Raw genomic sequence first — 23,906 nt, 5'->3', positions numbered from 1 at the left:
CGGTTGCTTGGTGCATTCTCCGGATGGGATGAAAGGCATAAATCTGTCGGAAAGGCGTCAGGGGAGAACAAATGCAGGGACACACGAGCCTTTTCTAAAGAGCCCGGCACACTGTGGTCTCTTTTTTTTTCCGTTTGTTTGTTCTGGACTGAATATCCTGGACCAAAATTTATTTATTGCCTTCCCTCCCTCTCTCTTTTTCTACCCCTCCCTGCGTTGGGATAGAGGATTGAATAACGAGGGCACTTAATTCGGGAGGGGGGGTGTCCTTCAAACTTGGCAACTTTTAAGATTTGCGGACCTCAACGCCCAGAATTTGGCCTTGCCTTTGCTGGCTGGGGAATTCTGGGAGTTGCAGTTCACACGTTTGGAGACCCCCTGAGCCGAGTTTATAGCAAGCCTGCATTTGAGACGGCTGGGTTTGAAGAAGACAAGCTCAGCGGCCCGTAAGGCATTAATCCAACGGGGGGGAGGGGGGGAATTGAGTTGTTTGCAAACTGCCAATTTGTCTCTAGATTCAAGGCTGACAGCTCCGGGTGAACGGTTGAACCTTTTGCTTGGTTACCTCATTATCTCTTTATTTACCCTTTTTTAAAACCCACCTTTGTTTTTATAAATAACTCAAAGCACCAAACGTGACCTAAGAATCCTTCCTCCTTTCCCCACAACTAGCCTGTGAGGACAACTGGATTGAGAATGAGGGACTGGCCCAAAGTCACCCCTTTGGCTTTCGTGGCTAAGGTGGGACTAGAACTCCCCGTCGCCTGGTGATTGGCCCAAAGTCACCCAGCCGGCTTTCATGGATGGCTAAGGCAGGACTAGAACTCAGCGTCTCCTGCTGATTGGCCTAAAATGTCACCCAGACGGCTTCATGCCTAAAGTGGTATTAGAACTCAGCACCTCCTGGTGATTGGCCCAAAGTCACCCAGCTGGCTTTTGTGCCTAACTAGAACTCACTGTCTCCTTTATTCTAACTTGGTGTCCTAACCACTAGACCAGGGGTAGGCAACCTTGGCTCTTTTATGACTCGTGGACTTCAACTCCCAGAATTCCTGAGCCAGCAGGGGGGAAACTCTGGCCCCTTCGTGACTCATGGACTTCAACTCCCAGAATTCCTGAGCCAGCGTTGAAGTCCAGGAGTCATAAAAGAACCAAGGTTGCCTACCCCTGCACTAGACCAAACTGGCTGTTATTATGCCCCATCACAAACATTACATAAGGAAATTTCACCAAGTCTAGCCGATATTTCTGGTCCTTTTCTCTGCTTTGAAGGAGGGGAGTGGGTTTCACAAAACGGGGACCTCAAGACACACCAACGCCTCAGCGGGAAGGCAAACATCTGAAATCTCCCCGCCGCCCGGCTCTCGCTTTTTCCAGACACGTTTAACGGAAGATAGTAAAAAATTCATTTCTGTTTTTAATGTTCGCCACATGAAAACACAAGGGAGGGGTTGTGTATGAAATCCAGCTAGGCCTTGCCTCCCCCCTCCCTTTCTCTTCCCCCCTCCCCAGTTCTCTCCCCATTGAATGTCCAGCAGGATAGAAACAATGATCCAAGTCACATCGGGAACCACTTGACCCAAAAAATCAAACCCGACCAAAAAAAAAAAAAAAAAAAGCAAGAAAAACGGACACAGCGACAAAAAAGTCAAAGTACAGGAAGGCGAACGTAATAATAATAACAATAATAATAAAAAACAGGTCCCAAAAGTTGGTATTTGTGTTTGTGTGTGTGTGTGTTTTAAAGTCCTCTCGTGAGCCAAAGGGCAGCAGTTTGTCCTTTTTAAATTTTTTTTTTTCCTCAAGAAGACAGCAGTCACTCAGAGCTATCCGAAAGATTCCGCTTTGGGCCGGTTCCAGAAATTTTACGCTCAGAAGGCCAAAATCAGGAGCACCCTGACCCTCCTCAGTTGCATTCTGTAGGATTGGGGGGAGCAGTCTCTTTCTGCCAGACGACCCCCCCAAAAAATAAGAGGTATTAATTGCATTTGTTGGAATTTACTGGAAAAAAACAGACGATAGACGGTTGATAACCGCTCCACTTCCGAGTGGACCAGACGGAGGCCAGGCTGAGCTGAAAACTGGAATGGAGGCAGATGAGAGGAATGAAGAGGGAGGGGAGAAGATGGGGAAACACCCCCCCTCTTTTTTTAATCCAGCCAATCTTTCAAGGCAAGCTGGGCTGCTTGGCAGTTTCCAAGGGCAGTCGTGGTCTGGGGCAAGAAAGAGGGACGAACGCAGGACAGACGGGTGAAGATGTAAAATGGGTGGGTGGGCGCCTCTGTGTCCAGCCACTGCAGTCCAACTGTGTGCCCAGCAAGTCCAGGGTCAGGACTGAAGACCCTCCCCAGAGTGAGGTCGTGGGGGGGAGGGATTTCTTAAAAAACAGACAGGCTGCTCTCTCTCTCTCTCCTCTCAGACCCCCCCCCCAGAATTCTCCAGCTCCATTACTGCCCGGCTGGTTCAAGGGACGAGATTCAGTGCCCCCTCCTCAGCCAAGGGTGTTGTATAAACCGGATTCGCCGTCCCTCTTGGCCACCGGGGCAGGTCGAGGACAGCAAGGGAGGGGCAGGGCTCAGCCGTCGTTGGCGGCCACTAGCTGCCCCATGCTCTCCCGGATGTAGACTGACTGGATCTCCTTGGTCTTCAGGCAGCAGTCGCAGGCCCAAACGGCCGAGGCCTCCGTGGTCAGCAGCCCGTAGGCATTCTCCGTCATGCCCGTGCACTCCCGGTGGAACCACTTCTGACACGAAGCCTCGCACAGGATGGCGTCTTGGTCGTCGTTCACTTCGCTACGACAAGCCCCGCAGGGGTAGACCAGGCCGGGCGGGGGCTGGTGCCCGGAGTTGCCAGCTGTCTTGCCGGTAGGAGGTAAGGGGTTGCCTTCCGAGGTGCCGCCGCCGCCGCCGTGACCGGTGCTGTTGGGTGGGAAGGCGGGCTGGGTGCCGTTGACGGCCGCCGGCGAGCCGGTGTGCTGTTCCTGGTTGAAGCTGTTGGGAGGTGGGTGGAGGGGGGGCTTGCCGGCCCCGCTGTCTTCGGCAGAGGGGGGGAAGCCGGGGTCGGGCCCCGGAAAGGGGCTGGGGTTGGGGGGCAGGCTGGAGAGATTGGGGTTGGGGCGCTGCAGAGGGGACTGTCCAAAGAGGTTGGTGGGCTGGCTGAATCGCTGGGCCATGGGCGGCCCCCCTGGAGGGTTGAGGGCTGGCCCGGAGCCCATGTCTCCTCCGCGGGGGGGCTGCCCCATGGTTGGTGACATCATGGGGCCGAAGCCCCCCATGGGACCCTGCATGAGCTGCCCACTGGGGGGGCTGAAGTTCTGTCCCAGCGGCTGCCCAAACGGCTGCCCGGCGAAGCCCATCCCGCCAGGTTGCACGTAGCCGGGATTCTGGGGGGGCATGTTGAATGCTGGGCTCATCTGGTTTGGTCCAAAGGGGGGCGGCTGCCTCCGCATGGGCTGCGGCCCCCCACCATAGCTGGGCGGGACCTGGGGGCCCATCGCCCCTTGCATGCGGAAGTTCCCGAAGGGGCCGGGGTTGCCGAGGAAGGGCGCGGAGGAAGAGCCAACCTTGGGGATGGCAAAGTCATCTTCAAAGGGGTTGGAGGCCACCAGGTGATCCACCATCGGGGTGGGAGGGGGGGCAAACTCCGAGAGGTGGGAATAGGAGGGCCCCTGCAAGAAGAAAAAGCCGAGTAAACAGACCAGCATTCCTTCTCAGTTGGTTATCTGCCAGAGAGGTTGTCTTGCAATCAAAATCTCCAACAGGGGGCGTTGGAGGCCAATATATCTGGAAGGGACCAAGTGTGTTTTATGTGTGTATGTGTGTGTGTGTGTGTGGGGTGGGGGAAAACATACGCGGAAGGTTCAAGCAAACTATAATCAGGATGCCTGATTAAAACTAACTCATGTGGTTCTCATATAGGTAGTCCTCGACTTTCAACCTCAACTGAGACAAGATTTCCAGCTGTACGTTTTACAGTCGTAAGTCGAGACACCCCATGACCAGACTCGACCTCATGACATTTTTTGCGGTGATCATTAAGCAAATCTGCACTTGTCAACAGTTGTAAGTGCAAGCCCATTCTTCTAAATGGCCATTAGAAAAAAAAAAGCATATATAATTACATGGCAAGGCTATGGAAGAACGAACCTAGTCAAGGGATGGACAGCCATTTGTCTGAAATGGTGTAGGGTTTCCTGCCTGAGCAGAGGTTGGACTAGATGACCTCCAAGGTACCTTCCAACTTTATTATTATTATTATTATTAGACTGTCCTGCACCCAGCCCCAAATTATTATTATTATTATTCTTAGGCACCTGAAATACCCCCAGCCCAAAATTACCTGCGTGTTGGACTTGCGACGTTTCTTCTCTGGACTCTTCATTTGAAGACCTGACCAAAGGAAGAAAAAGAGAAAATTAGAATAGAACAGAATTCTTTATTTGTCCAAGTGTCTATGGAGATTCTCAGGTCAGAGTTGTGCTTTTTCAAAAGGCATCAGGACCGTTTTTTTTTCTGTGGATTTGATTAGATGATCACAGGCAGGAATTTGTCTCCCGCACAGAAGCTCTCAGTGTACGTGCAAAGCAACAAAATAATAATAATAATAATAATAATAATAATAGTAGTAGTAGTAGTTGTAATAACAATAATAGTAATACCAATAAGAAGCGGTAATAGAGATGAGAAGGATAATAATTGTGTGTCTATTTTCTTTCTTCATCTGTCTTTCTCCCTTCCCTCTCCTTCCTTTCTCATCTTCTCCGTTTTTTTCTTTCTTCTTTTCACCCACTCTTCTCATCTTCTCTTCTCCTTCCTTCCTTCCCTTCCTCCCTCCCTTTTCTTGCTTTCTCATGTTCTCCTTTCTTTCCTTCTTCTTTTCACCCATTTCTCATCTTCTCTTCTTCCTTCCCTTCCCTTCCTTTCCCTCCCTCCCTCATCTTTCTTTCCTTTTCATCCACTCCTCCTTATTCACTCTTTTCCTTCCTTCCTTCCCCATATAAACATGGGCAAATGTGCTTAGATATAGGACTGTTGTTAGGTGGGTTACAGTGAAAATCTGCCCCACTTGAGCATCTGGATGGTTTTCACTCTTGTGCCAAGTTATAACAGCCAATGTTCGGGTGGGCAATATTAGTCATTGTAACTAAACACACACAGACACACAACTTTTAGAACCATGGAAGGTCCATTTCTCTTGCAGGCCAGCAGCCTACCTCACCGGGTTGTTGTCGCTGCAGGAAAAAAAACTCAGTTTGGGGTGCCACAGTGAAGTCTACCTAGGAGGGTTGGGGTGTTTTGGAGCAGGGGAATAATATGGGGAGAGGGCCTTTTGGAGATTACCCCCTGCAATGAGCAGAGCCAGGCCCGGCTGGGGATGATGGGAGGGGGAGTCCACGCATGGGAAGCCCTGCCAAAGGGGAGGGGGCTTCCTGGCTCCCCCCTCCCATCATCCCTAACGAGCTTTCCCGGTTGAATTTCTACCTGCCAGACCAATAGAGCCCCCCATTTCCCCAGTCAGGCGGGACCCCGTTTCCCAAGCAACGCCGCCTCCTGTCTCCATGACAACCATGCCCCCCCTCCTTCCTTACCTGCCTTGCCCTGCTTGCGGCCTGGGCCTGTGGTGAGGGTCCCCTGCGGCGGGGGTGGCGGAAGTGGCGGAGGCGGCGGAGGCGGACCCGGAGCAGGCGGAGCGAGGCCTACTCCCCCCTCCAGCTTGTCGGGGTGCGGGGCCGCCATAAGAAGCGAACGGGCAGGGAGGGGGAAGGGGCTAGGAGGGACCCTCAGGCCCAGGCCGCGCCATCGCGACGCGCGCCGGAAGGGGAAGCCGATAGAGAGGAGGGGAGGGGAAGAAAGCTGGCCCCGCGGGCAGCGCTTCCGGTGGCGGGCTTCCCGCCCGGCTGTTCTGGGCGTCAAGCCTTCGTTCTCTATGGTCCGGGAGTAAAGGCGCCTTTCGGAAGGCGGACGGAAGGCCCCAGCGGCGTTGGCGTCACTCCCGAGCGCCGTTTTTGTGTCCGATGGTGATGACGTTGCTGAATGGAGGCTCACGGCAGGAGTAAACAAACGCAGATTCGACCATTTTGAGTCTCTTTAGTGGTTTTCTCTTCTCCTTCCTTCCCTTTCCTCCCTCCCTTTCTTTTTTCCTCCTCCCTCCCTTCCTTTCTTTCCTCCTTTTCTTTTTCTTCCGTTTTTTCTTTCCTTCTCTTCCTTTTCCTCTTTTTCCTTCCTTTTTCTTCTTTTTTTCTCTCCAACCATTCTTCCTTTTCTTCTCATCCCTTCATTTTGTCCTTCCCTTTGCTTTTGTCTTTCCCTTTTCTTCTTTTCTTTCTCCTTCTTCTCTTTTCTTCCCTGTGTATTTTCCTTCCTTCCTCATTTATTCCTTGCCTCCTTCTCCTTTCCTTTTGGTCCCTCCTTCCTTCTATTCTCCTCCCCATCCTTCCTCTTTCCTTTCTCTCCTGTTTTCCTTTTCTTTTCTTGCTTCCTTCTCTTTCCCCAAAGAGAAAAAAAGGCATCCAGCAGCGACAAGCTAAAGAAATACCAACCTTTAATAATAACTATTTGATTTCCTTTGGTATAATCGAGAGAAAATCAAACCAATACAAACTCTGTATAAAGGACGTGGAGAGGAGGGGGCTGAGGTGGATTTGGGGGGTCCCGCAGAGTGGCGGGGACAGGCACAATGATAAGAGAGTAAAGCCACACATTGGCTTCTGAGTATAACAATATACATGCAACACCACGTGATCAAACTTATGTACACAAGAACCGGGGGGGGGGGGGAGAGAGACTGGGAAGAAAACCAGCCACAGCGCTGGAAAGACTAAACCCAATCTTTTGTCTTTCCCTTTTCAGTTTTTTTAGGGGGGAAGCTCCAAAACCTTCAGTTTTGGGTTCTCTTTCCATAATTCAGGGAAACCATCCCTCAATCCAGATTGGGGAGGGGGGGTCTCCATTGCTTAGCCTGGGCTTTTGTGGGTGGGGAGAAAAGAAGGGGATAAATTATGGGGAATCCATGATGGATCAGAAAGAGGCGGGTGATCAATGATTGCCTCTTTCTCCATCTTATAGCCCCCTCCCCCCAAAACAGGCAGCGCCGCGACAGACGTTGCAGAGCAAGAGGAATTTTGCATAAAATCTGACCTGAAAAAAGGTTCAAGGCACACAACAGAAGATATATAAAGTGAATGAGCGGGGTCTATGGGCAAGGGAAGAGAGAGGCTTCTCCATCCCAGACCCGAGTGAATTGCCCCTATTTTTCCCTTTTTGTGCTTTAAACGCAATCTCCCAGAAAAGAACCCCCTTGATTTCTTTGGCATCGGCTGCACCCGGCAGAAAACTCAACAAGGCGCTGTGTGGCAAAGACCGTCTCGCTGTTCAGTTAGTGGAGGGGTAAAAAAAAAAAAAAATTGTTCGAGGTGAAATCTGAAAATGACTTCATCCCAGCACTGTCAACACAACTGAGGCTAGACCGCTCTCTTTGAGGACTAGCGTGTTGGCTGGACGGCAACTGTGCAGCGACAAGAAAGAGCCGGGCCATGGCAAGATATAGCGAGGTGGTCTGGGGGGACATGTTGGGTTTTGGTGCTCCTCCAAGTTCCCTTCAAGCCCGGAGGATGCTTTGGCAGAGGAAACAGCCCATTTCTGGAAGCTGTTTTTCCAGGGAGAAAAAAGACACGAAGGAATCCCGGTAGAAGGGCGCTTGTAGTGATGTGACTCCGGTTGTTCTGCTCACGGTCTCCGCTCGACGGGCTGCTGTAGGCACAGCTCGCTGCCGGCCGAGATGATGGGCAACCGATTGTCCATATGGTGGCTAATCAAGTGGCTGACACTTTCAAAGCGGTGGTCCTTCGTCCGGACCTGGGTGGGAAGAGAACAGGAGGGGGAGGGATTGGCCAGAGAAGTACAGCTAGACCGCAGTCAAGCCCAGCGTTTCTGTGGCTAAGCAAGAATCCGGCTTCTCCATTGCAATGGTTGTGTGAAAAATGGTATATAACTCTAAGTGCTATGGCTGTCTTCCTTCCTTCCTTTCCTTCCTTCCCTTTCCCTCCCCTTTGTTACTCCTTCCTTCCTTCCTCTTCCTTTCCTTCCCTTTCGCTCCTTCATTACTGTGTCCGTCTCCTTCCTTCCCTTCCCCTTCATTACTCTCCTTCCTTCCTTCCTTCCTTCCTTCCTTCCTTCCTTCCTTCCTTCCTTCCTTCCTTCCTTCCTTCCTTCCTTTTCCCTCCCCTTCATTACTCTCTCTCCTTCCCTCCTCCCTTTCTTTTCCTTCCTTCCTTCCTTCCTTCCTTCCTTCCTTCCTTCCTTCCTTCCTTCCTCCCTCCCTCCCTCCCTCCCTCCCTCTGGTTAGAATGTAGTATTTCAGGCTAAACTCTGCCGACTGCCAGGGGTTCGATCCTGACCAGCTCAACGTAGACTCAGCCTTCCATCCTTCCAAGGTCAGTAAAACAAGGACCCAGATTGTTGGGGGGCGGGGGGGGCAATAGGCTGACTCTGTAAACCGCTTTAGAGAGGGCTGTAAAGTACTGTGAAGCGGTATAGAGAAGTCCAAAGGCTATTGCTATTAAATGCCACCCTTTCTCCAAGCAGAGGGGGGTCCACCCCCTTGAAAATTCCTTCTTCTCCCCCCCACCCCAAAACCCCACCTACCACTCCTTCCGGGTCGACAAGGAGCAGGTGTTTTGGCTGTCCTCCCTGCAGCCCGGTGAGCACATACTGGCCCGGCGTGGTGGTGCTCTCTCGCACCAGGAAATCCCCGTTGGCTTGCAGCAGCTTCTCCGACTCTTTCCGGCTCATCTGTCCGTGATACCATGGTTCCCGGCGGAGTTGCTCCTCCATGCTCGCTGGCGGGTGGGAGGGAGGAGTGGCGGGCGGCAGCGGTGCCCTCAAGGCGTCCTCAAAAGGCTCTGGGGGAGCAAAAGCCACCGTTAGGCGCCATCGGCAGCCGAGACCGTTTCTTGCCTCTTCTTACGACCCACGACGGAGCCCAAAAGTTCTGCCACTAAGCGAGTCAGCTTTGCCCCATTTCACCACCTGCCTTCCCACAACCCTGAAGGGAACCGCTGCAGTTGGGAAGTTAGCAACACAGGTTGTTAAAGTGAATCCCCGCCAACTTGGCTTGTCAGAAGCGGATCACGTGACCGTGGGACAGGGCCACCATCATAAAACTGAGTCAGTGGCCCAGTGTCTCAATTTGGACCCCGCGGCCAGGGGGATGAATGTTGCAGGGTGGAAAGGGGGGGGGGGAAACGACCTAAGTCATTTTTTTTCAGCGCTGTTCCAACTTGGGACGGTCACTAAATGGACCGTTGTAAGTCCGGGACAACCTGCAGAGGAACTGCGGGATTCCCTCCTCCCTTCTGCTACTCACTCATGTCAAAGAGATCTCTCTGGATGCTGCCGTTGGAGGTCACGCTCTGGAGGCCCGGCTGCAACTTCTCCAAATTTTGCACGTTCACGTAGGAAGGGTCCACCAAGAATTCTGGGCGCCCAGGCGGGCCCCGATCCCTGCCTGAAAGGGGGGGACAGGTGGGATCAGAAAGCGCCCCCCAAAGACACAGCACCAGCTTGTGAAAACTGCCTGTGAGACTGGGGGATTCTGGGAGTTGAAGTCAACACCTCTTTAAGAGTTGCCCTGGTGGATAGGAGAAGGCTATTGACGGCCTCCTTCCTCTGCTTTGATTCCGCTCGCTAGACGTCGAAGTAAAGAGGGCTTTATTGCACTGTATTTATTTATCAAGTTTACTCGCCACCCATCTTAGCTTTCAGGTTTCTATCACAATATCTTAAATCAGTGTCTTAAGCTAGGTGGACTTCAACTCCCAGAATCCCCCAACTAGCCTGCTTTAAGCTAGGTGGACTTCAACTCCCAGAATCCCCCCCCCCCCAGCGTTTAACTTAAAAGGCGCCAACTTCATTGCTGGATCCCCTACCTTGTGCGACCGAATGTGGCTTCTTGGATTTGTAGTCCCCAGCAGCCACTTGTCCGACAGGCTACGGGAAGAAAGGAAGGAGTTTTAGTTGAAGGTTGAAATGAGTATTTCAAGTCCCGTTTTCCCGCACGCCGACATTCCTGCCCTTAATTAATAAATTAAGGAGCCTCTGTGTCTTGCCGGGCATCCAATTTTGGGGAAGAGCACAGAAGGACAGAAGAAGAGAAGAGTGGCTAGAAAGGAGCCCAAGGAAGACTCAAAAGTCTGATGAACCCATTTTACAGAATGGGGAGGAAAAACTGAGGACAAAAAAAAAGCAGAACAAACACGGAGCGTGTGGGGGATTCTCTCAAGATGGAAATGACTGATGTGATGTTCTCCACAATTGTTGGGGGGAGGAGGGGGGAACTTACCAAGGTGGCTCCCAAATTGTTGGGGGTCTGAGCCGCAGCAGCCCCTTCCCGCAAGCGCAGGTCGAGCAGTCCCCCCAAGGGGGGGTCCTTTCCCGGGAAATCGTTGTAGTATTGGTGGTCGGGGGGCGGCTCTTCCTCTTCGTCCCACGCGGAGCCGTCAAATCCGGCCATCCTGGTGAGGACAGAAGCGGACCACAGATCAGGAACACGTGCAGTTAGTCCTCGACTTACGACAAAAAACGGACCCCCCCCAAATTCTGTGGCTAAGTGAGAGACATTCGTCCAGTGGATTTTGCCCTCCAAGACTTTCCTTACCACAGTCGTTAAATGAATCTCTTTGGTTTTTAAGGTTGTTAAGTGAATGTGGCGTTCCCCCCTGTGGATCTGGCTTGCCGGAAAGTGGCCAAAGGGGATCGCGTTACTCCGAGACATGGCGACTGTCGTAAATACGAGTCGGTTGCCGAGCGTCTGAATTTTGAAGAGCAAGGAGAATGCTGCAACGGTCGTGAAGTCTTGAAAAAAACGGTCCTAAGTCCCTTTTTTCAGGGGCGTTGCGACTTTGAATGGGCACTAAACAAACTGTGGTTAAGTCGAGGACTGCCTACACACACACTCACAAAAACACCCCAAGGCTGGCCCTACCTGTCGTGAGGCGTGACGAGCTTAGGTGGGTTTTTAAGGTACTGCTTGAAGCGCAATTCGAACGCCTGTCCAATGGTGCTGATGACGTCTTGGGATAATCCCTCCGGACATTCCAGGATGTGGCAAGCTGCAGAAACGGGCCCAAAGGGAAGGGGTGGCATTGATTGATTGATTGATTATTGATTGTTGATTTCTTGATGGTTGATTAAAAACAAGTGAAAAACACTGGCATGTTTTTAAGAAGAGACTTGTATGAAATGGCATTGGGACTAGGCTAGACGACCTCCAAAGTCCCTTCCAACTGTGTTATTCTGCTTTTTTTCTTTTTTCCTTCCTTCCTTCCTTCTTCCTCCTCCCTTTTCCTTCTTCCCTCCTTCCCTCCCTCCCTCTGGTCCTTCCTTCCTTCTTCCACTCCTCCCTCCCTTCTTCCCTCCCTCCGTTCCTTCCTTCCTTCCCTCCCTCCCTCCCTCCTCCATTACTGGAGGTTTTTAAGAAGAGACTGGACAGCCACCTGTCTGAAATGATATAGTCCCCTACTTGAGCAGGGGGTTGGACTAGAAGACCTTCCAACTCTATTCTGATTATTTGAACCACAAGGCGCTAGGGAGAGAGAGAAAAAAGCCAGCACCCTTTTGTCCCATACTCTCACACTTCCAAGCTGAATCGGGTAGGGACAGAGGAAAAAAAACCAAGATTAAACAGGCTGCAGGAGAAGAACCGAGCATTAAGCCAGGGTTGGAAGATCCAGGTCAAGATGAGGGGATCACCTACCTCTGTGATTGACAGGGTCTTTGGCAACGTAAGCGACGTATTCCGCCGTATCCTGCGAAATGCAAAACAGGCTGGTAACGACCAGATTTGGAGAAAGGGTTAAAATAATAATAATAATAATCATCAACCACATCTGTGCCCCAAGGGACTATTTTTTGGGGGGAGGGCAGGCCTTTTGCAAGAATTTTGGGGAAAATCTCACTATACTCACCGGATCCCCTCCGGAAGCGAATGAAATGGACTGCATATGATGGTTGGCGATGATCTACAAGCCGAAAAAGAGGATAAAATTGATCTTCCCATGTATTTTACCAGGAAAGATAGATCTGGCAGCCTAGAAAAGTAAGTGCCCTCCTAACCATAGCCAAGCACTACGAATTTGTTGGTGATGTCCATTTTGCTCTATGAGTTCATGGTGACCTAACCCTAACCCTATAGAGAATATAGAATAGAATATAGAATAGAATATAGAATATGAATAGAATAGAAAATATAGAATAGAATAGAATGGAATGGAATGGAATAGAATAGAATAGAATATCAGTGTTGCAAGGGACCTTGGAGGTCATCTAGTCCAACCCCCCCCCAGGCAGGAAACCCTACTACACCCTTTCAGACAGATCAGCAGTTCGGTCTCTTCTTCAAAGCTTCCACGCAGCCTCTGGAACTCCAGGGGCATTTTGAAAAAGCCCTTTGGGGTTCACCCAAATCATTTGCCGTGCTCTCTGCTTCTCTGCGGCTGCAGGCTGCCCGTCTCCCACTCGCCGGACACAAACTGAGGCCTGGCTAAGCCCAGCCAGCCGCTTTGACGGAGACGCTGCCCAGAGCCAGGCCGAGTAAGGAAGGGAACCTCACCTGCTTGCAGTCGGACGCCATGAGGTTGAGGCTGCTGGTGGAGATGGTCAAGGTGATGGGCATGGCGGCGAACTTCAGATTGGTCTTGCCCAGGATGGAGTTGAGTGCCCGGCCGCAGGGCTGCCAGAGGGAAACAGAATACCGTCAGTCCTTGACTTAACGACCACGAGGGAGCCCGATGTTTCGGTTGCAAAGCGGGGCAAATTTCTTCAGTGCGTTTGGCTCCCTTTCACGGCTCTCCTGCTTGCCCCGTTTCTTGAGGGAATCTCTGCGGTCGTTAAATGAGTCACACAGGGGGTTGGTCTAGAGGACCTCCCAGGCCTCTTCCAGCTCTTGTTATTCTGTATTCGGAGCAGGAGGCTGGACTAGAAGACCTCCAAGGTCCCTTCCAGCTTTTATTCTGTATTCGGAGCAGGGGGCTGGGCTAGAGGACCTCCAAGGCCCCTTCCAGCTCTTGTTATTCTGTATTCTGAGCAGGGGGCTGGACTAGAAGACCTCTGAGGTCCCTCCCAACTCTGTTTTTCCCAAATTGCTACCTACTTGAGGGTCTCCTAACAGAAACAGGGAAGTTTCTCTCTACTTTACAGTCTTACACCAAATGAAATCAAGGTGGCCAGAACCTGAGTCTCTTTCTCACTCTTCCCAATTGACCAGGGTTTGAATTGCTAGCCCTCCTCCCTCCCTCCCTCCTTTCTCAAACTCATCCTTTTTTGTGTCCGAAAAGCAGGAAAAGTGTTGCCCTTCTCCATCTCTTTAATCCCTTTTCTCAAATTTAAGAAGAGACCCCCCCTGTGTTTTATCTTGTATTGCAAGGAGCTGGCCTCCCCCCCCCCTCGGCTTAGGGAAGCGAGATCTGGGTTGGTCATAAAATCCTGGGGGGAAAAAAAACAACCAGGAAGGAAATGGACTGTATGTGGTGAGGAGCTGAGAGGTCTCTAACCTGCCCCCTCCCCATTTCCCCAGGCTGCCCCTTGGCCGAGAGATACATCAGAGGCCGTCAATCAAAAGTTCAGCATCCGCAGAGCTGATCAATAGATTGGCCAATCTAGCTCCACTAATGGATGCTGAGAAAAAAAGGGAGGGGGCTTATCTCCCCCCCCTTAATTGTGCATTATGCCAGGTTCTATCGATTTCCTAGCTTCACGACCCCCCCCCCACCAAACACACATCCCCAAGCAAAAGAGGCTGGTTTAATTTTTGCATCCCACTAAGCCAAAATTCACAGACTCGGCAACTGACTCGTATTTATGAGTGTCTCCCTGCTCCGAATACGGAATAACAGAGCTGGAAGGGGCCTCGGAGGTCTCCTAGACCAACCCCCTGCTCCAAAGACAGAATAACAGAGCTGGAAGGGGCCTCAGAGGTCCTCTAGCCCAGCCCCCTGCTCAAGTAGGAAACCCTATTCCCATTTCCGACTGTCCAGTCTCTTCTTACCTTCCTCCTGCGCACGGCTCCCTTCGTGCTGGGCACCGCGTCACACACCAGGCCTATCGCCTCCCTGCACGAGAGGAGGAGAGAGGACATTGGAGCGTGTCCGACATACCACGCAATCTTCACAAAACAGCCCAAATCACAGCAATTCCCCAGAGCCGTCCCCGCTTGCAACGGAGCTCCATTGAACACCTTGCGGGGTGTATCCACACACACAGAGAGAGACACAAACCCACAGGTGCTAGAAACAGCGTTTCTCCACCCTGGAAGGCCTGCGGACTTCAACTCCCAGGATTCCCCAGCTCCCAGGGGAGGGAATTCTGGGAGTTGGAAATTCGCACACCTTCCAGGGGATGGAAAAACTCGGATCGGCGGACAACGAAGTCCTGATCTTTGGCGTGAATCAGAAGAGATTTTTTTTGGCCTATAATCTTTGAGCAGAAGAACCACTTTCAATCCTCGCTGGTTTGTGCAGAAAAGTCCCAAAAGGGAGGTGCAAGACCAAGAACTCATGCAGAGAAGCACCCTTATACAAGGGGGGCGGCTTTTTCTCCCCCCCCCCATCCTTCAGAGAGACCCCACCGTATTGTTAGCCAGCTCACCTGGTGACTTGGGTCCTGGTGCCGAAGTCAAGGGCCCGCATGGACTGCATCACTTCCACACAACCCATGTACTGCAGGGACGAGAAGAAGAGAAGAAGAGCAAGAGGTTAATACCGGGATCTTCCAACTTGGCCCTTTTTATGACTCGTGGACTTCAACTCCCAGAATTCCTCAGCCAGGCGTGAACACTGGCTGAGGAATTCTGGGAGCTGAAGTCCACAAGTCTTAAAAGTTGCCAAGTTGGAAGACCCCTGGATTAAAATAAATGCCATGGAAATCAGCGTGTGGCTCTTTTACTTTGTTTTTCTTTATTTATATATTCCAACTTTGTTATTTTTTAACAAATAAATCCAGGTGGCAAACATCTCCAACATCTCCTCCTCCTATTTTCCCCACCACAGCCCTGTGAGGTGGGCCGGGTTGAGAGAGAGTTACTGGGCCAAGATCATCCAGCTGGCTTTCATGTCTAGTGCGGGACTAGAACTCACCGTCTCCTGGGGATTGGCCCCAAATCACACAGCCAGCCAAGGCAGGACTTGAACTCACGTTTCTAGCCTGATGCCCTAGGGCTTCTTGCCTGAGCAGGGGGTTGGACTAGATGACCTCCAAGGTCCCTTCCAACTTTATTATTATGATGATTATTATACTTAACAACCGGGTCACAAACTTAAGAATGGCGGGGATTCGCTGAGGCATGGTGGCGAGAACAGCTGTCAAAACTCACTTAAACAAATGTCTCATTTAGCGACATAAAATTTCGGCGCCTTCGCGGTCATAAATCGATTGCCTGTATCTACGGCGTGGCGGGAAAACCTCCCTTCCGGAGCACGGTTGCAACCCCTCGCCGCCCTTCCCCGCTTGCTTGGCCCACAAAGCGTGCAAACCTCACCCAGGTACCCCCACTTCCTCACTCACCCGGACCAGGTAGGAGACTCCGGAACCCATCACCTTGTCGTCCCGGTGCAGCCAACCCCGGCTGGGCTTGTTCACAAAACTCCCGTGCCGCGTCCACTCCTCGCCGCCCAGCTGGCCGCCTTCCACTCGCATCTTCTTCCCGCAACTCAGTTTGTTCATATCCTGGGGATAGAGACCAACAACGCCTGTTGAGTCCGACGAGGCGGAGGCGGCACCTCCCGGAGAGTCTTCGGGGACCCCCGTCTCTCGGGAAAAGGCCCGGAGGTTCAGCAAGGAAGCCGGGTGGGAGAGTTTCAGGTTAGCCATTTTGGGGAAGAAGGAGCAGAGCGTGGTGGGGCTGGCCTCCGATTCGGGGTCCCCCACAGGCAGCATGGGGCTGAGGGACGATGAGGACAGAGAGCCGGTCAGCAGCGGGGTAGGATCAGGAGAGGGGAACCCCTCGGACACGGGGGTCCTGTCGTCCAGCGAAGGCGGAGATTCGTCCTGCAAGTGGGTGTATTTGCTTTTCGGCAGGAGATCCATTTGGGGGGGGGGAGCTGCAGGCTGGCGGAGAGGAAGAAGAGGAAGAGGAGGCAAACGCGACGGTGATGGGGGTCAAGACCCCCCGAAAGTCCCAACAGATCCCAAGCTGGCGTCTTGTCAAGTCCCTGCTGGCATGCCAAGCACCTGCTTCTCCCCTGTCGCGGACACCAGGGATGCCCCCAAATTGGGGCGCCCCCTGTCCAAATTCAGCAAGCCATCATCTTAACCCAACTGGAACCCGTTATCCATCCCATCCGATGACCGGTAAACCCCACGCAGATCCGGAGAGGAAGATGAGGCGGTTTCTAATCTACAGTCCCTGTAGGGCTGTTTCAGAAACTCCTGTCGCGCCACCTGTGGAACGTCTGCCTGTCTCCAGCCCTGGAGAGGAAGAGGATGAAGTTTCTAGTCCGCGGCTGACGCTACACCCCTGCAGGGCTGTGTTAGACGCTCCTGGGCATTCCCTCAAGCTGCAGCACTGCCTGTTGAACTTCTGCCTGCCTCGGTGGCCTTCCAACACCCGCCAGGTCCTTATTCTCTCTCAGATGCTCAGCTCCAACGCAGGCCTCTCGGACCGGGTCGATATGTTATCTGTGCCGAGGGGAGGGGGCATCAAACGCCTCCAACGCAAAGGAGGGGGTGGCAGCAGGGGGAGGGACGGCTAGCAGCCCACCAGGCTCCCTGTCAAAGCAGGGCAGGTCGGGTGCCCATCAGGGGGTGGCGATGCCGATGGACAATTTGAGGATGGTTGGGGGGGGCTCAGCCTCTGAAAGCCCAGGAGGGGGGGTTCCAGTTGGGGTCCCCTTTGGATGAGTGGGGGAGCAGAGATTGGCGGTGTCCCCCTCTCTCCTTGCTTGCAGTGCCCACTCCGGCTTTGCAAGGGCTGGGATCTGGCTGGAAAAATCCTCTCCCTCTCCCAGGGAAGGCGGGGGGGGGAAGGGGAAGGGCAGAGGCAGAGGCCAAGCCCCCTCCTCTCTCTCCCCCCCCAGGCCTGGTCACTCGCTGCTACCAAGGGGAAGGGCAGGCTGCTGACTCACACCAGCCTAGCCTCGCCTGCTGCAGCCAGGAAGGGGGGCAAGGGATGCGGGCGAGGGGAGGCTAGGAAGGGGATGAGGCCGGAAAGAAGGGGGGGCTAGGCCCAGGTCGCCCAGGCAGGGCCTGGGTCATCTGGGGGGGGGGCAAGCCGGGGAGGGGGGGGTAAGGAGGGAGGGTGGTCTGTGCCAAAAGGGGTTTGCAAAGGCGCCTGCACGAAGAAGACACTAGGCGTCCTATGGGGGTCTTTTGCTCATTCAAGGAATCGCCCATCCCTCAGTTCCCTGCAATCGAGGGAGGGGTGCGACCCCCCCTGCAAGGGAGGCCAGGAAGGAAGGAAGGGGGAGGGAGGGAGGAAGGAAGGAAGGAAGGAGATTGAAGGAAAAGTTAGATGAGAAGGGAGATAGATAGATAGATAGATAGATAGATAGATAGATAGATAGATAGATAGATAGACAGACAGATGATAGAGGGATAGATAGATAGATAGATAGATAGATACATAGATAGATAGATAAGGAAGGAAGAAAGGAAGGAGAGGGAGGGAGGGAGGAAGGAGGTTGAATGAAAAGTTAGATAGATAGATAGATAGATAGATGCTGCAACTCCAGTCACTAAATGCAGAGTTTGTCAGCCGAGGATTACCTGTACAACATTGTGTAATTGCCAGGTGTTGTGCGGCGGCTGCTTGCTGTTGTTATTTCAACCAGCCGTTATTTGCAAAGCAGAGTTATTTGCAAAGCAGAGGCATCGACAGCGTTTCCTGAACAGCCTTGTTGATTAACCACAAGGTCTGCTTTTCGCAAAAGGTGCGGTATAAAAGATAACAACCACATTTCGGGGTGGAGAGGAGGAGGAGGAGGAGGAGAGCAGCCCAAAGCCGTCAGAAAGCCAAAAAGCGGAGCTGAAATCCAGAGCAGGCAGGCAGCCCGGTGCCCCTCCCCAAAACTGCTAAACTCTCCACGGAGGCTTCAAACAGAGGGGCTGAAATGCCTGAGCTCCCCTCTTTCCCCCACCCAGGGCTCCCGGCCAGTGTGCTTTAAGAGGGGTGGACTTCAACTCCCAGAATCCCCCAGCCACAATACTTCTGACTCTGTTATTCAAAGCAGGGGTTGGACTAGAAGACCTCCGAGGTCCCTCCCAACTCTATTATTCTCTAATCTAAGGAGGGGGTTAGACTAGAAGACCCCCCCCCCAGATCCCTCCAGCTCTGTTATTCTGTATTCTTCTGCACCAACTACTTTTGCTGGACAGCCAAGGGTTGCGGGAGACCGAGGCCATTTCCTGGACAGTCCGTGTCCGGCCGTGGGTGGGCAGAGCTGAAGCCCCCCCCCTTGTTTGTTCCTTCCTCTGGGGAGGGACGGTCAGCAAAAACACCCACCTGGGCAAGGCCAAAAGAGGGAAAAATAACAAACCAAGGAGAGGAAGGAGTGGGATGACCGTTTGGCTCCTGGCCTTCCCACCGGATGCTTTGCTTGGCTTTTCTGACCCAGCTGAAGGACCCAGGGAGGGATGGGAAGAGGCAGGAAATCACACACACACACAGGGAGACCCTGCCCGCAGCCCCCCCCCACTTCTGTGGGAGCTGGGGAAGAACAGGGTCCAATGGCTACAAGCGCCTTTATACCCAAAAGTTTGGATTTTGCACCCAGGGATCCAGCCTCAAACTGCAGCATTGGAAAACCGAGAAAAATCACACTTCTCAACCAATGACGGATTTCAACAATCTCCAGAAATAACTAAAACAGATCGATATTTTAGCTGGTCAAATCTAAACCAGCGTTTTCTCAAAGTTGGTGGCTGTAAGAGGGGTGGGCTTCAACTCCCAGAATCCCCCAGCCAGCAGGCTTTAAGATGGGTGGGCTTCAACTCCCAGAATCCCCCAGCCAGCATGCTTTAATCTGGGTGGACTTCAACTCCCAGAATCCCCCAGCCAGCATGCTTGACACCAAAGGTCGGTATAGAGACGCATTATATTTAATATATCTCACTTGAGGAGCCAGTCTATTTCCAGCATCTATTTATTTGCTCTAGGAGCCACAACATCTGTGGCTGTAGGGTGCTAGTCCTCATGAAACCCACCCATCTCCCCCCCACCCCCACTCCCAGTATCTTTGAGCAGTCTTGGCTGCATTGCAGAATAAGCCAAGTCACAAAACAACCAACAGATTCACCGCACAGCAAAAAAATATTTGCCCTGTCCTAGCGGGTGTGACAATTATACAGCAATAGAGCTATATCCGGCTGAATTCCTGGGCGTTCTCGGTTTTTCTATTTCCTCCTGCACAAAGGTCCCTTTTCATAGCCCCGTGGCTGGCAGTCATCCAACAGGTGAAGCTTCCTGCCTTGTACAAAACTGCGACACGTAAAAAATGTTAGTGGCGCGGGGGGGGGGGGCGAGAACCTGTCTGGAGTTCGCCATCAACTGACAGCTGCGTAACTAGCTGCCTTCTGCCTCTTCCGATGGTTTCGTGCTAAGCCGTGGCTTGTTTCGAGGAAATAAACCACAGTTCAGCTGCATTCTCCGAAAAGGCAGAGCTCTTGTAGCTGGGATAGGAAACGAAACAGCCGTCTGCTTAATGCCGTCCCCAACGCTGCTCAGACTCAGCCACCTTTTAAAAAGATGGGGTGGACTTCAACTCCCAGAATCCCCCAAGCTGGGAACAGACGTCCACGCCACGCTCAGATCTATCAGGAAGGCCAAGAAAGAAGGGAAGAACAGCGGAGCCCAGCAACCAGAGCAGGGAGAGAGAAGGGTCCCACCCCTTACCATGTACTCCATCACGGATGCCGGAGGTCTGTTCTTCGCTGGGGGCCAAACCTGCAGTTTGGTGACAAAGAAGGAATTAGGGAGGGGCTGTGCAGCAATTTGGGGAGGGGGGCAATATTGCCTTTTCCCTGTGCATTTCTCTAAATGAGGGCTTCTCAATCTTGGGGACTTGAAGAGGGCTGGACTTCAACTCCCAGAATTCTCCAGCCGCCACCAGGCTTTAAGATGGGTGGACTTCAACTCCCAGAATCCCCCAGCCAGCATGTTCTAAAGAGGATGGACTTCAAGCGCCCAGAATTCCACAGCGAGATGTAGGGACTTTGAGTCCCAGAATTCTCCAGCCGGCAGGCTTTAAAGTGGATGGACGTCAGCTCCCAGAATGCCCTGGTCGCTCCTGCTAGAATAGCTCAGCTCCTTTTTCCAATGGGGCCAAGCAGAGGCGGGCAAGGCCAACGGGGACCGTTGGCTGCCGAGGACCACGGAGCCTCCATGTGCCAAGGCAGTCTATCTGCAAAGAGCAGCCGGGCAAGGCAGGAGCGGTTGGAAGCTTTCGAAAACCTCCGAGATGAAGGGTGGGTTAGGGCTTCTGGGGGCAATTTTGATCTAAGGGAGAGTTTTAGGAGCTCTTACCCTCACCCTAAGCTGATCTGGTCCTGGGTTCAAGGCTGAGGGTGGCACACCAAGATGGGTGATAATGGCATGAGAAAGAGTTAAAGGGAGACTAGTATAGCTGTTTCAAGCTATTTGGCTCTCATCAGCTAGCTATGTATGTATGTATGTATGTATGTATGTATGTATAATTCTCCGATTTCTCTCTCAGATCCTGAACTAAATCCACCAACGTCCCAAAGTCTTCCAAAGCAGCATCTAAATTTTGCTTGTGCAAGAGGGTTCAAAGTCCCCCCCCCCATCCCAGGGAAGACTTCAGCCCTGCCAAAACAAAGCTGGCTTGGGAAGCCTGTTTGCAGAGCCTCCAAAGGCGGGGGCACTCTATCTGACAACTGTCCAAGAAGGACAAATGGATGGTTTCCTCCCAAACAGGAGGAGGAGGGAAAAGTTGATTTTCTACACACCTCTACATTCCTCGCTAGAGAACCTACAATTTTGGGATGGAGACCCAGGGAATAGACCCCACCGCACCCCACTCTTTTTTAGCCACAAATTCTTGACTTGCGAAACCCGCCTGCAAAGGAGCAGAATTGCATTTCCTTAAGCCTGAGAAGATATTTGCTTGGCCAGCCAATAGAAACGTGGCACTTTTCTCTCCCTTCTAAGACTCTCCAGGAATAAGGGGGGGCTCAAGCCAACAGGGACCCTCCCTCATCCGAGGAATTTCAAGGGTCCCATCCTGAGAGTCTCCAGCCCAGAAAGGTGAGGAAGGGGGATCCAGCTTGAGTGACACAAGCCCACTGTCCCTCTGGGCCAATTTCAAAGTGAGACAACCGAGACGCACACGTATGTATGTACACGCATGCCCATTCCCCGGACAGGAGAGAGGGGAAAAAAAATTACAGAGATTTATTTAACTTTTCTGGCCAGCCTTCTCTTTTTTTTTCCCTAAAGGGGGGGGGGAGAAAAGAAACTTAAAAACTGACCTGCCAAAGAGGATGGTGTAATCCTTGCTACTCCCCCTTTTTTCTGGTGGGCCACTCCGGTTTTTTTTTAAAAGCTATGGAATTTGAGAATTGAGATCCCGCCTTCTTTAAGGGGTGGGATGAAGCAGAGTTTGCAGCCTGCCCCAGATGTATTCCAGATGTGGAAGGGCCTGGTCTGGCTCTCGAAAGGGGCAGCTGGAGAGCAAAAAAATATGACAGCGGGACAAACTTTTTTTTTTTTGCACAGAAAGTCACAATGAACTTGGGTTGAGGAAATCAGCCCTGCTGAATCCTGCATGAAGCATCTTGGGTTTGGAAACGAAGCCAGGAAACCTGGCTTACGAGCGGCAAGACTGGCTCCACACCACATAGACCTCCCAAAGTGAAGCAGAGCATGCAAAACATGGTCGCGGTTCACCAAAACTGGAGAAACAGTGTCGCTTTGGATAGGAGACGGGCAAGCATGTCGATTTAATAAAGAAATAACCCTGGCCTCCAATCTTTGCAAGATCAAGCCTTGCAGCAAATCGATTTAGTAAAGAAATAACCCCATCTCCCCAAACTTTGCAATGCCAAGGCTCGCCTAAGAGACAGACACACCTATGCATCGGTCTCTAAACGTTAAAAGTGAATGCAATTCAACGCGATCCCCCCCCACCCCTTTCAAAACTCTCCCGCTATGGAGGCCACCCTCCCCCCCCCCCCAAAAAAACCTCCTAGAGAGGGTTCCAGAGACCATCTTCCACCTCTAACGGGCCCGGCACTTAGAAGCAAGCCGCTGTTTCAGGATTTATGCGAACTTTTGTGCAATACCCTCCGGGCGATGATGGCGAGTTGCGTTCCCGTTTTGCATGCCTCTCCTCCCCCCCTCTCGCTCGCTCGCTCCTTCCTGGTGGATTTTCGCCCCATCCCCGGCGCCCCAAAAGCGGAGCCGGTTCCCCCTTTTCTCCCGCTCTTTTGGGCTCCAGGAAATCGCAGGGAGAGCCCTGCAAGAGCGCTGCCCGTCTGCCCTGCGGAACTCCGGGGTAGAAGGAGCCCTTTAAACAGAGGGCAGCGCCGTGTGCCGACGTCTCTGACGCGGTCTTCCCTCTGGTCCGTCTGGCCCCTTTTTTTCTCTCCCTCTCTATAGTACTCTTCCTTTTTTTTCCATTCTCTCCCATTTCTTTGTCTTTCTTCCTGTCTTTTCTCTCTTAACACTCTCGTCTCTAGATATATATGTGTATGTATATATCGGAATAGTCTTCCCTTTGGCCCGGCAAGACACTTTCTCTCTCTCTCGCCCCCCCATCTCACATTCCTCCCCTGCCCCGTCACCCAGAGAGGAGGAAAGGGGGGAGCCGGGCATTGTCAGTCTCTGAGTAAGAGATTAGTAACAGGCTTCGATTACAAAACAGCGTTGAGACACCTCGGGAATCTTGCAGCAGCGCTTCCTCGGAACACGAGGGGAAGGGGAGGGGACGGTTTTTCGGGGGGGGAACAAAAAAACCAACACCCCACCAGCGCTTTCGACACTCGGGACACATTCTGCTCGGACTCTGAACCTCAAGGCAGACTCTCCTGCAAAGGAGCCCGACACGGGGGGGGGGGGAAGGATCCACAGACACCACTGAATTCTCACGGACCACCAAAGAGCGGAGCCGCCCGCCTCAAACGGCAGTCCGCCTTTTCCGCACGTCCCCAAAGGCGCCTCTCCCCGAGGGAGGAGACTGCGGGGGAGCCCCCGCCTGATCCCTACCCCGCAAGGAAGGGCTATTTAAAAAACAGTGCAGATAAAACGGAACACCGCAGGGCCAAAGAAAGAGCGCCCGGGCTGAGCAACAGCCGCCCTTGCAGGGCTGTTGTGCAGCTCCTTAGAGACCCCACCCAGCTTCCGCGATGTATTGCAAAGTTACGGCGGCGGCCAATTAAATGAACTGCCCGATGCAACGTCGGTAAAAGGCGGAGGGGGGAGCTTGACCCTCTTCTTACCGGGGCGGCCGTAGCATTGGGGGGCAAAGGCGGCGGACTGCGGCTACTCCGACGGCGCCTCTCGGACAAACTCTTGGGCTCTTGAAGCCCTGCCCCGCCCGTTTCCCTCCACCAATCCTTTCCGGGTTCCGTCCCGCCCCTTCTCTTGACAGCCTTTCCTAAACTTCCGGTAGGGCCACTCTTGCCATAGGACTCGCTCCCCACTCCTCCCCGCCCGGCGTCAACTGGGACCCACTGCTCCATTTATTCCCACAGGGTTATTACAGGGCAGGACGGAAAGGACACCACGCGAACGAGGGAGCGAATGAAAGACCACCAGACGACTTCAGTATTGTTTAATACGGGAGTGCAGCGCTGAACAAAGCTCTCATTCACTTCGGTCCTCGAGGGACGCAAGTTCTCTCTTCTTAAAGGCGCAGGGGGGCTCCTCTCACAAGCGACTTCGCCGGGTCTTCCGTCATCAAC

The 23,906-nt window shown here is 52.7% G+C and overlaps 2 protein-coding genes across 7 annotated transcripts; both read right to left on the bottom strand.

The window, feature by feature from the left end:
- Positions 1-1,721: 1,721 nt before the first annotated feature.
- On the bottom strand, positions 1,722-6,179 carry PYGO2 (pygopus family PHD finger 2). Of its 2 annotated transcripts, none has more exons than XM_039363296.1 (3): positions 5,588-6,179; positions 4,339-4,388; positions 1,722-3,667 (listed from the first exon to the last, which is right to left on the bottom strand). In XM_039363296.1, exons 1-3 carry the CDS (start codon positions 5,733-5,735, stop codon positions 2,576-2,578), a joined length of 1,290 nt encoding a protein of 429 aa, XP_039219230.1. In that variant the 5' UTR covers positions 5,736-6,179; the 3' UTR covers positions 1,722-2,575. The 2 variants fall into 2 exon arrangements, with proteins under 2 accessions (XP_039219230.1, XP_039219231.1); XM_039363297.1 differs by having other exon boundaries at positions 5,592-5,759.
- Positions 6,180-6,523: 344 nt separating this feature from the next.
- On the bottom strand, positions 6,524-23,560 carry SHC1 (SHC adaptor protein 1). Of its 5 annotated transcripts, XM_039363365.1 has the most exons (15): positions 23,442-23,517; positions 21,474-21,668; positions 19,879-19,929; positions 15,555-15,716; positions 14,640-14,710; positions 14,041-14,104; positions 12,607-12,726; positions 11,963-12,016; positions 11,752-11,803; positions 10,981-11,107; positions 10,339-10,510; positions 9,926-9,986; positions 9,364-9,504; positions 8,643-8,899; positions 6,524-7,853 (listed from the first exon to the last, which is right to left on the bottom strand). In XM_039363365.1, exons 3-15 carry the CDS (start codon positions 19,888-19,890, stop codon positions 7,725-7,727), a joined length of 1,422 nt encoding a protein of 473 aa, XP_039219299.1. In that variant the 5' UTR covers positions 19,891-19,929; positions 21,474-21,668; positions 23,442-23,517; the 3' UTR covers positions 6,524-7,724. The 5 variants fall into 5 exon arrangements, with proteins under 5 accessions (XP_039219299.1, XP_039219298.1, XP_039219300.1 ...); XM_039363364.1 differs by lacking the exon at positions 21,474-21,668 and having other exon boundaries at positions 23,442-23,534; XM_039363366.1 differs by lacking the exons at positions 19,879-19,929; positions 21,474-21,668 and having other exon boundaries at positions 23,442-23,560.
- Between the last annotated feature and the right edge of the window lie 346 nt (positions 23,561-23,906).

The sequence above is a fragment of the Crotalus tigris genome, unplaced genomic scaffold (genome assembly GCF_016545835.1).
Source record: "Crotalus tigris isolate CLP2741 ecotype Arizona unplaced genomic scaffold, ASM1654583v1 scf7180000019553.37968852642:3898890, whole genome shotgun sequence".
Classification (NCBI taxonomy): domain Eukaryota; kingdom Metazoa; phylum Chordata; class Lepidosauria; order Squamata; family Viperidae; genus Crotalus; species Crotalus tigris.
Note: the sequence above shows the minus strand (reverse complement) of the source record. Positions and strands in the feature narration are given on the sequence as shown.

Coding starts and splice junctions, on each gene's coding strand:
- PYGO2 (XM_039363296.1), bottom strand. CDS start 5,735: ATGGCGGCCCCGCACCCCGACAAGCTGGAGGGGGGAGTAGGCCTCGCT. Junction 4,389..5,587: donor CCGCAAGCAGGGCAAGGCAG/GTAAGGAAGGAG, acceptor TCCTTTGGTCAG/GTCTTCAAATGAAGAGTCCA. Junction 3,668..4,338: donor GTCGCAAGTCCAACACGCAG/GTAATTTTGGGC, acceptor TTCTTCTTGCAG/GGGCCCTCCTATTCCCACCT.
- SHC1 (XM_039363363.1), bottom strand. CDS start 16,076: ATGGATCTCCTGCCGAAAAGCAAATACACCCACTTGCAGGACGAATCT. Junction 10,511..10,980: donor CTCGTCACGCCTCACGACAG/GTAGGGCCAGCC, acceptor TGTCCTCACCAG/GATGGCCGGATTTGACGGCT. Junction 7,854..8,642: donor TTGTCGACCCGGAAGGAGTG/GTAGGTGGGGTT, acceptor CTTCCCACCCAG/GTCCGGACGAAGGACCACCG.